At 40.2% G+C, this 12,045-nt stretch overlaps 1 protein-coding gene across 1 annotated transcript in view; it reads right to left on the bottom strand.

Moving 5' to 3' along the window:
* The window catches only part of LOC126236346 (ATP-binding cassette sub-family C member 12-like), a 535,156-nt gene that overhangs the window by 431,522 nt on the left and 91,589 nt on the right, over positions 1-12,045 (bottom strand). Inside the window, exon 7 of the mRNA XM_049945576.1 lies at positions 1,801-1,891. Coding sequence (XP_049801533.1) covers positions 1,801-1,891 — 91 coding nt within the window. The remainder of the gene's footprint in view (positions 1-1,800; positions 1,892-12,045) is intronic.

Raw genomic sequence — 12,045 nt, 5'->3', positions numbered from 1 at the left:
ACATTTCGAAAGCTTCTATTCTCTTCTTGTCCAAACTATTTATCGTCCATGTTTCACCTCTATACATGGCTACACTCCATACAAATACTTTCAGAAACGACTTCCTGACACTTAAATCTATACTCGATGTTAACAAATTCCTCTTCTTCAGGAATACTTCCCTTGCCATTGCCAGTCTACATGTTATATCCTCTCTACTTCGACCATCATCAGTTATTTTGCTCCCCAAATAGCATAACTCCTTTACTACTTTAAGTGTCTCATTTCCTAACCTAATTCCCTCAGCATCACCTGACTTAATTTGACTACATTCCATTATCCTCGTTTTGCTTTTGTTGATGTTCATCTTATATCCTCCTTTCAAGACACTGTCCATTCTGTTCAATTGCTCTTCAATGTTAAAAATGTATATTCTGTTTCCATTCTTATTCTACATGGGCACTTCATTCAGTGGTAGGTAAAGACATGTGGCATGACACAATGCTCCCCTTACAAGACTATTGGAGTGTATGTGATTGTTACCTCCCCTTCCTGCATCTCAGGTGTAAATACTATGGCACTTCCCTGTGGCTAGGTTACCAGCTTATTTTACTGGGCAATAACTGACTTAGCTGTTAAGAAATTAGTTTATTGTGCATATTTCATATTAGTTATTGGATATGAAATAATTTTTTGGGGCACTGAAAAACCAAACCTTCTCAGAGTGTCCAACTGACAGAAAAAAATCATCAGTTTTGATGGGACGAAAGCTAAAATACTCATAATTTTTTGAAGGAAATTCATTTATCCATGCTTATGAAACAAGGCCTAGATTGGACTGCATGTTGCCTTGTCACAGTCAGCTTGTTCGAGAATATCCCATATTAAATGGCTTTGAAGCTTAGCAATAAATCACGATTTAAGTTAGAGGACTACAAGTTAAAAACTACAGAAGTAAATGCTGAAAAGAAATAGCAAATTTTATTATAGTCTGAAAGTTTTTGTAAATGAGGAAGACAAGTAGCATCCTACTGTCTCTCTCTCTCTCTCTCTCTCTCTCTCTCTGTGTGTGTGTGTGTGTGTGTGTGTTGGTGTGTGTGTGTGTGTGTGTGGCGGTGGGTGGTGGGGGTGGGGGGAGGGTGTATGTTCTTTCTTAATAGATATATGCTCTATTCGATTCTGCTGCACACTGCAGGTGAGTCTCTCATATCATAGGGCCTTAGTGACTTTAGAAAAGCTAGGAACATTCATGTACTTTTATGTTATTATTAATAGCTGCTATTATTATTATTATTAAGCAATAATATTATTGTGTAATCTCTTTTCAAGCAATTTACAGCAAAAAATCATGTCTCTCTCTAATGAAAAAGGTATTTATGGTTCCAAATGCTAGAACTGCTGTCCTGAAGTAAGTATTGACCAACCCAATTGCTCTTTGAGAATTTTACAATTTCATGAATACAATTTTTCTTCAACAGTTCAAACATTTTATTTGATTGTCAAAGCTAGGTATAAGCAATGTACTAAAAGACTCTGAACTACTACAACAGAAGAATAATCTTACACACCATAAGTAAACATGTATCAGGCTATCATTTGATTTTTAGTAGCTAAAAGATTATATTCATTTCAGATAGAAACTAGTAAGCATTTCAAAATCAAATCTCAGTTTATTCTACTATGAACTACTAACATACCAGATACATGAATCTTACAAAATCTCATTAGAATTCAAGTGAAAAATGAAGTATGAATGTGAGAAAGTCTGACAGAAACTAAATGAAAGAAAATTGGTGAAAAAAATTAAATCTGTGTCATTACCTGTTGTGTAGATATCACATTTACACAGCTTGCTGTCATCATCTTTTTGTATAAAAAGTATGTTACAGCTGACTGTACTCTAACAGCAGTCCTAAAAGAAAGACAAAAATAGCTATGAAATCAATTAGTGCATGCTATCTCAACTATAGTGGCACTAAGGCACTAAGGGATACACCCACTAAGTGTAAACTGAAATACTTAAAAAGTGCAGTAGCACTTTATCATTTTAGCAATATAAACAGTACTAGTGGTCTTTATTACTGACACTAAATGCATCTTTTAGGGACACACTAAATAAATTATTTTTTAATATTAGGAACGACTTACTTTGCAGCAATAATGTTCTTTTTCTAAGCTTTACACAATGTAAGGTATTTATGTATGTAAGTCAGAAGCATCTGAGCAGCAAGACACATAGCTATATTTAGACTGTATCACAAATAAATCACAAGATCAAATACTCCATCGCCTAATGCATGTGTTACATAACAAAAACTACAACAGAACGAAGTTGCCAGAGTGTTTTTGATATGTGTATGATATGCAACAGATAGTTAATACAAAAGCAAAAGGACAAACTAATGAAAAAATTGTGATGAAATGAGAATAACTGCAAAGAAGAAGAAACTTTTCATGATATTGTAAGAAATGAAAAAGGAAAAGTAAATCTATAAGTTGAAGAAATTTCTTAAAAGACTCATACTGAGACGATTATAGAGAGACCACAAGTTGGTGACATTGTGTATCTTTTTTCTATTATTAGCATATAACTTAGACTTGAAAAATTTTATTAGTAATCAGTCTACCACTCTGAAACAAGTTAGTAAAATTTAGCAAAATGCAACATCAGAAAGAGGTTTTTAATGTTACTATCACATTTTCACATACTAAAAAGATGATATTAAAGCCTATTATAATTTAAAGATGTGGGTACACATATTGTAACATGTCTGAAAAAGAAGCCTTTCCACCATGCATCAGGAAATTGAAAACAGCATATCAATTAACCAAGAACCATATGCTAGAAGAAATAAACATCTGTTTATGCCAAAAACAAATACTGAAAGATGAAATAACTATAAGAGGGGAAACAAGGGAAACAAACCTGAAGAAAATGTTATAGAACTGGAACAGGAGATGGATGAAAACGAGATAGAAGAGATGATACTGTGATGCAAATTTGACAGAAAACAAACAGATCTAAGTCAGAATAAGACATCTGAACAGATGGCATTTCCTCATAATTATTGGTATCCTTGGGAAAGCCAGCTACAACAAAATTATTCCACCATGGAGAGCCACAGTCTTACAGAACTTTTGGAAGAAATTTCCACCATTTGACTCTAAATTATTGTTCATTTATTTCTTGCCTTTTGTTACTGTAGCTCTTGACTCATTATACATGATTGTGACACATAAATAAATAAAAATTTATAGTCAAATGGTAGAAATTTCTTTTGGGGTAAGCAAGATATACTGCATAATGGACGTAAAACATCCACAGACTTCAAGATGGATGTAACAATTCTAATTCCAAAGACGACAGTGCTAACAAGTGTGAATACTTCTGAACCAGCAGTTTAATAAGTCATGGTTGCAAAATGCTGTCATGAATTATTTACAGAACAATAGAAAAACTGGTGGATGCCTAGCTCAGGGAACATCTGTTTGGGTTCTTGAGAAAAGCATGAACATGCAAAACAATGCTGATCATATGATTTATTTGCGGAAAGATAGGTTGAATAAACTTATACATTTATAGCACTTGTAGATTTAAATAAAGCTTTTACAGTGTTGATTGGAATACAGTCTTTGAAATTTCTGAAGGTAGCAGGACTAAAACACATAAAGCAGAAGTTACCTACTATTTGTACAGAAATCAGACTGTACTTATTAGAGTTCAAGGATATGTTAAGAATGGTGTGAGACAGGGTTGAAGTCTATCCCTAACATTATACAATCTGCACATTGAGCAAGCAGTACAGGAAACCAAAGATAAATTTGGGAAAGGAATTAACGTTTGGAGAAAATCAATTAAAAATTGGAGGTTTGCTGATGACCCTGTAGTTGTGTCAGAGATGGCAAAAGAATTGAAAGAGCAATGGAATGGAACAGATTGTGTCTTCAATAGAAGATACAACATAAATATCAACAAAAGTATTATGAAATGAAGTGAATTAAATATGGTGATGTAAAGGAATTAGATTAGGCAATGAGATGCTAAAAGTAATAAATGAATTTTGTATTTATCCAGCAAAATAACGGGCAATGTCTGACACAGAGAGGATGTAAAATGCAGACTGACAATAACAAGAAATACTTCTGTAAAAGAAAAATTTGTAAACATCAAAAGTAAATTGAAGTTTAAGGAAATCTCCTCTGAAGGTGTTTGTCTGAAGTATAGTCTTGTGTGGAATTGAAACCTAGGAAATAAGCTGTTCAGACAAGAAGAAAACAGAAGCTGTTATTGTTGTTTTGGAGTGTACAGACACTCAGTGGTGAGGTTATCAGTGCCATTATACACTATGTGATCAAAAGTATCTGGGCACATGGCTGAAATTGTCTTACAAGTTCATGGTGTCCTCCATCAGAAATTCCAGAATTCAATATGTTGTTGGCCCACCCTTAGCCTTGAAGACAGCTTCCACTCTCACAGGCGTACTTTCAATACTTTCAATCAGGTGCTGGAAGGGTTCTTGGGGATTGGCAGCCCATTCTTCACAGAGTGCTGCACTGAAGATAGGTATCGATGTTGGTTGGTGAGGCCTGGCACGAATTTGGTGTTCCGAAACACCCCAAAGTTGTTCCATAGGATTCAAGTCAGGACTCTGTGCAGGCCAGTCCATTACATGGATGTTATTGTTGTGTAACCCCTCCACCACAGGCCGTGCATTATGAGTAGGTGCTCGATTATGTTGAAAGATGCAATGGTCATCCCTGAATTGCTCTTCAACAGTGCGAAGCAAGGAGGTGCTTAAAACATCAGTGTAGGCCTGTGTTGTGATGGTACCATGCAAAACACCAAGGGGTGCAAGCCAATTCCATGAAAAACATGACCGCACCATAACACCACCACCTCCGAAATTTACTGTTGGCACTACACACACTGGCAGATGATGTTCACCGGGCATTTGCCGTACCCACACCCTGCCACCAGATCACCACATTGTGTACTGTGATTCATCACTCCACACAATGTTTATCCACTGTTCAATCATCCAATGTTTATGCTCCTTACACCAAGCGAGGCATCGTTTGTCATTTATCAGAATGATGTGTGGCTTATGAGCAGCTGCTCGACCATGAAATCCAAGTTTTCTCACCTCCCACCTAACTATCATAGTACTCGCAGTGGATCCTGATGCAGTTTGTAATTCCTGTCTGATGGTCTGGATAGATGTCTGCCTATTACACTTTACAGCCCTCTTCAATGGTCGGCAGTCTCTGTCAGTCAACAGATGAGGTCGACCTGTACACTTTTGTGCTGTACATGTCCCTTCATGTTTCCACTTCCCTATCACATCAGAAACAGTGGAGCTAGGGATGCTTAGGAGTGCAGAAATCTTGTGTATAGATGAATGACACAAGTGACACTCAATCACCTGACCACGTTCGAAGTCCATGAGTTCTGTGGAGTGCCACATTCTGCTCTCTTACGATGTCTAATGACTACTGATGTTGCTGTTATGGGGTGCCTGGCAGTAGGTGGCAGCACAAATGTACCTAATATGAAAAAGATATGTTTTTGGGGTATCCGGATACTTTTCATCACATAGTGTAAATGTTAAAATAAATAAATTTGGATAAAAGGGTTAAAAATGTTGGCACATTCACTCACTCCCTAGCTCACCAACTCCTGTGTCACTTGTGTAGATCCACACATTTACTCCATATTACATGATGAAAGGTACTACACTTGTGAAGAAAACAGAAGGAAAATGGCAGAGGAGCTAAAACAATGGCAGAGGGATATGCGACCAGCTGACAACCAACATAAACATGGATGAGCCAGTGACGCTGTCAACGCTAAAGAACATCTCCCTAAAATTTTTGGAAACAAGCTGGGCAAATTACAAAACCTTAAAAGTCTCACCACATTCATTTGGATATCGCTTAAAATAGAGGGCAGATCTGCTGACAAATCTGTTGCTGCCCTCTGGTATGAAAACAAAATACAGTCTAGCAAAATGTGGCTCACAGTGATCTGTATGCCCCAAGTACCACACATTGGAGGGTCATCATGCTGGAGGAAGAAGCCATGGGTCAGAGGACTAAGGCCTATGTGAAGACAAGTAAGGAGAACCTCATTCCATCTTTGTGGCTGACAGGAGGTATGCCACAGCTGCACAGTGGGCTCTACTAGATGCACCTTATTATCTGTTACTTTCAGCCACTAGTCTTCCCACAGATGCATTATTCTGTACCTAAACAGTGTGGCGATAGCATGCAGGGCAATGGTGCACTAAAAAAACTGAGGATCACAAAATGTCTCCTTGGCTGCTACATCTGCCCTTTGTTCCCTGCCATGTACCATGGTACACTGCAAAAAGACACCTCCTTTCCCAGCTGTGGTAGTTGGACGAGGGCGTCCTGGATATTCTGGACTACTTTATTTGCTGGGTATAAGATTTTAAAGTGTGAAGAGCACTCAGTGAATTGGAGCAGACCAGGAATTTAGCACTCAAAGCACATCTTATTTGTTGCCATGTCTGCAAGATCACGTATAATTCAGCGTCAAAGGCAGTAAAGTTTCAAGGCAGTCAGATCTTGAGGACTCCATTAGGGGAAACAAGAGAGCAACCAACATGTTTCAAATCATGTGTAAAGACAGCTGTAGAGTTGTGGTGCTAGTGCAATCTCTCCTGTACCACACCAAATCTCAAATTGCTCTGGGCCTCTGCAGTAACCACAGTGGCAAGCAGTTAAATCACTGGATTTGGGGTTGTATGTACCTGGCACCAAGTGACTCCAGCACACACTGCATGTGGATCACAAATGGCATTGTTGCTCATGGACGATTGGAGAAAAGGCGTTCCAGAGGTGAATGAGCAACAGTATGGTATGTATAGGAAGTTGGAGCTGTGAGGAACTTATATGCCTGACACACCTTGAGGAGCTCCCATCTAATGGTCCACAGCAGTTCTCCAGCCTCAGCACAGAGACTGGGTATGGGGCTGACCCCGTAAGCAACGGTGGCCAGCTTATTCCCCTCGTGATGGATAGCATCAACAATCTTCAGGTAGGAAAGCTTAACTGATGCATACACTGTGCACCCCAAGTCTAGCCTTGAATGCATAAAAGCTCTATAAAATAGGAGCAGATATACCCTGTCTGCTCCCCAATACATGTGGCTAAGGCACTTTATGGTATTCAGTGCCTTTTGGGTTCTGTCTTTCAGATCTCTCAGGTGTAGTAATCATGACAGTTTGGAGTCAAAAATGAGGCCGAGAAACCTCACTGATTCTTGAAAATATAGAATGCTACCCCTCATATGCAAGTCAGGTAAATTAAAAACATGATGAGCATGATTAAAATGAACATGCAGACACACTTATCTGCAGAAAACTGAAAATCTGTCTTTGCAGCCCACTTCTCTAACCTTCACAAAGTAAGTTGCAACCAATGTCATTTTTGTAACACCAGAGGAAGAGAAACAGAAAATACCAAAATCATCCACAAATCACAAGCACTGTATGGGACTCTGTACTGTACACGTGATACTGATTAATGCTATGGCAAAGAGGGAAATCATTCTCCTGCTCAAAACAAGTTGACAGCATGTCACCCACACATGACCTAAAAAAACTTCTGAGACAGGAAACACCATATTAAGATAGGGAGGCAGCCACAAAAGCCCCACTGACTGAGTTGCAGGAGAATACTGTGCCTCAAAGTAGTGTCATACATCTTACTAATACCAAAGAATACACAACATTTACTTATAAAAGCCTACTGAATAGGTACCTTTAATAGGATGAGGTTGTCAACAGTGGACTGATATCTCCAGAATCCACATTGAGAGCAGCTAAAGTGTTGCTTGGCCTCTAATAACCAGATCAGATAATGGTTAACCATTTGCTCCAGACTTTCCTACACAGCCTGTTAAGATGACACTCTGGTAACTACTGAACATCGGCGGTCCTTTTCTGTTTTGTCTCTCTCCACAAGTTGGGAAAGTGAACCACCTACCACATAAAATTAAAACATTTGACGCTACTGGCAAATTTTGAAGCATGCAGTATCAGATTTGGTCATGAGCAGGTGCAGTTTCAGACAATGCCAATTTGAGCTTCCACACAGAGACAGGGCAGTTGTAAGACTCAGAATAGTGGGATCTGAAGTCCTACTTGCCCCTGTCTGAAGTTGCATGGTAGTGACAAAATGCCAGATCCTGGCTAGCATTGGTAGTAATCATTACAAAATGCTCTGCCGTTGTCTGAGCAGTCTCTCTGGGACACCACTGTTTCAGAGCTGCTGCTAGGGAAAATGACTGCATGTACCGGAAATCATATGGATGGCTTCCCACACTTTTGTACAACAACTGAAACAGTTGATAAAGTCGAGGAATGTTTGCCATGACTTTTTCTTGCTCTCCTTAATTACATGTCATGCCTTAGCTCTTGTGACTCAAAAGGCTGTGGTATAGTCTGCTGCTGGGCAGTATTCAAACCACTGAAGAACCACATGCCTGTCACTGATTGTTAAATGGCAGTCAACAGTCCAGCAAGGCACAGGTTGCCTAAGATGACTTGAAGAGTTTGGGATGGATAAGTCAGCAGCTTGTTGGATCACTCATGTGATGTGGTCCACCCATTCCTGGACACTGTCATGGTGTTCCAACACAGCCATCTGGCTGAACAGCATCCACTTAGCAATGTTGACCATCCATTTTGGTGGCTTCCATTCAAGCATTCCTCCTTCCTGTAGTGGATCCACAGATGAAAGTGGTCACTAAAATGAAGGTCATCAGTCACTTCCCACTGTGCTGAGTCTGCAATGGATGGAGAGCAGATAGGAAGGTCAGTGACTGAGGATGACATAAGAAATGAGTGGGACCCCTGTGTTGAGTTTGCACATCTCCTGAGACATCATGATATTCTCCAAGACTTGTCTCCTGGTGCAAGTATAGTTTGAGCTGCAAAACACATTATGGGCATTGAAGTCACTCAGTAGGAGAAATGGTTGGGGGAATTGTTCAATAAGGCCTGTGATGACCTCAGAGTCTATCATATACTGTGGAGGTAAGTACAGGGAGCAGATAATGATCTTGTGACCTACATGAATTGTTACAGCTACTGTTTGTAGGCCAGTAACCAAGGTGAGAGCAGAGGAGTCAAGTTTCTTATTGACACACAAGCAACCTCTCTCTCTGCTCTTTCCCCAGTCAGGTCATTTTTTCGGTGGAGGGTATAGCCCAGTAGCCCAGGGCATCAGTGGCTTTAAAATGGATTTTCTGTAGACACAAGCACAGAAGGCACTGCTCTACCTGAAGTTTCAGTTCTTCCACATGAGTTCTGAACCTATTCATGTTCCACTGTAGTCTTGGAGCCATTTATTGTGGGGTTACACTTTCACTCTGCCTCTCCACTGGGGTGGGGAGCACACAGGGGGTGGAAGGTCAAACTTGAGGCAAGGTGGTTGGCACAGGCTGACTTCAAATTCCATTGGCTCTGACACACAAGCAGCAGAACCATCATTTCAAATGACATCAACATGGTCTGATGGCCTGTTTTTGCCTATGGTGGAAGGTTCCCATTTGCTTTTTTGGCCTGGGACATCTTTGTGGAACTACCACAGCAGTGGTTGAGAATTCTGCCTTTGGAAGTTCCAGGAGCTCTGCAGTGGTGGAAACCATGGGGGCAGGGGGCTATGTGCCCTGAGACAACTGCAGTTTGACAAGTGCACAGACAGATGTAAATACTAGTGCTGACACTAGCAACCTCCATTTGTGTGGAAACAATTGCTATTGAAATAGACTTTTCAAGGGCCCAAAGCAAAATACTTAGTGAATGTGGGAGGCTGCATGGCCTTATAGATCTTATTGTCCTCACCATACAGAATGTTTTTAGCTGTTTTAATCTCCTGTATCTCATTTTCTTCAAGGGATTGACTGCAGGCCCTATTTCAGACAAGGTGATTCCCAGAGCAATTTACACACTTTAGAGGAGAGGAGCAACCAACTCCATTGTGGGATTTATTCTTCACATTAACGATTTCTTCTTGAGCCCCCTCATCTTTCAAATCATCCTTGGTAATGTCTACCAGACCTCTACATGACTCAACATCTTTGCTGTAGTTCATAGTTTCGTGGAGGTTTATTTCTATGTCATGTTCCCCAAAGCATTTTGTTTTCCGGAGGTTTGTGACTTGTTGGGAACTAGCAGTTTCAGCCAATAGTGTTCAATTTCACAATTACGTGACTGATTTCAGTGTAATAGTGATGCCCTATAAACCTTTTTGAATATAAAAAGGCGAAATCTTATCAATGCCCTCTTTACATTTCACAAGCAAAAACACATTTTGGCCAGCAGCATGCATTCTGTTACAATAAAACGAAAATCTTCATGTAATTTCTGACTCTGGAGGACTGGCTAGACAAGCCCTCTTGTGAGATTGTGTGTTTGTAACTACCAGCAGCTGACCCATTCCACTGGCAGGAAGAAGAGGAAATTTCAAGGGTTTCATCTCAGTCCCACAAACAGCTAGGAAAATAAAAGTCCAGCTAGACAGAGCCCCATGTGCCTGAGTAAGCCTTATACAACTAAAGTGTGGTAGGTCCCCTAGAGGTTACTCAGGAGCCCCATGTGCCTGAGTAAGTCTTATACAACTGAAGTGTGGTAGGTTCTCCAGAGGTTGCTCGTTAATGAATGTTCCACCTCAAAAACCATGCATCACATCAGAGCCCAGTACGTCTTGAGACTGAGATACTTCTTTTCTATATATAGAAGCTTTTACCATCCTTTCAATCTGCACAGTCAAGACACAGTCCACATTCTCTGTGACACATAACTTTCCACCACTATGCAACACAGCGGTTGCTGAAGCCTGCCCAGAACTTACAGTAACAGAGGACTGGGAGTGCTTACCAGCCCCGGCTAAGGAACCCTGGGTACGCCAAGTCCATACCCAAAAATTGAATGCTGAGTCCCTGAGGGTGAGAACATAATCATTTGAAATGTGGGGCTACAGAAGGATACTGAAGATTAAATTGATAAGGCTGGCTAACTAATGAGGAAGTACTGAATCCAACCGGACAGCAAAAATATTTCTAGGATTTGGTGACTAAAAGAAGAAATCACTGATAGGACACATGCTGAGGAATCAATGAACTGTCAAGTTATTAATGGACAGGAGTTTGGTGAGTAAAATTTATAGAGACAGATCAAGGCATGACTACAGAAAATAGGCTAAAATGAAAGAGGACTGCAGTTGTTATGCAGGGACAAATAGTCTTGCACAGGACAGACTTGTGTGACTAGCTGCATTAAAGAAATCTATGGATTGAATGCCACAACAAAAATACACATATTCACTGATGCTAAGTGAGACATGTTTGTCTGTCGAAAGGGAAAGGCATCAAACCTTCAACAATGAACATAGCAGAATTTTACTAAATGGCTTCCACATAGTTAAAGAAATTATTGTCATATGTAAAGGCCATCAGTGGCACTAAAGGTAGCATTCAGTAACTCATAGGTGATATACGAACTGAAATTAAAGGTAAAATATCAAAATATTTTGACTTGATACACCATTAACTCCACAAACAACAGACTTTGCCCAATAGCATATGCTCCAACTGTGGTATCCACCATCACTCAGCCACCAGCTAACAGCAGCGGATGTCAACACGTGTAAAGTGGTGCCTACCACACAGCTGAAAAAATAACTCATATGGACCAGGCATATAGATTCGCCGAATGGCCACATAGTCCATTTCGAGATGACCACTATAGGACTGGTGTCATGAAATGGATGTGAATCTCCACTCGGCCCCTGGTGTGACAAAATGCTGTATTCCCAGACTACCAGTACAGTATATAGGCCACTGCAACAGCATTGTACAGCCAGTCCTATGCCTGCCTTCGCTCATATGTGTGACTAGTGACCATACGTACTAGGAACCATGTGGAACTTAGGATACATCTACAACTACATTTATACTCCGCAAGCCACCCAATGGTGTGTGGCGGAGGGCACTTTACGTGCCACTCTCATTACCTCCATTTTCTGTTCCAGTCGTGT

This window comes from Schistocerca nitens, chromosome 2, assembly GCF_023898315.1.
Source record: "Schistocerca nitens isolate TAMUIC-IGC-003100 chromosome 2, iqSchNite1.1, whole genome shotgun sequence".
Lineage (NCBI taxonomy): Eukaryota > Metazoa > Arthropoda > Insecta > Orthoptera > Acrididae > Schistocerca > Schistocerca nitens.
This window is presented reverse-complemented; position numbering and strand designations above follow the sequence as displayed.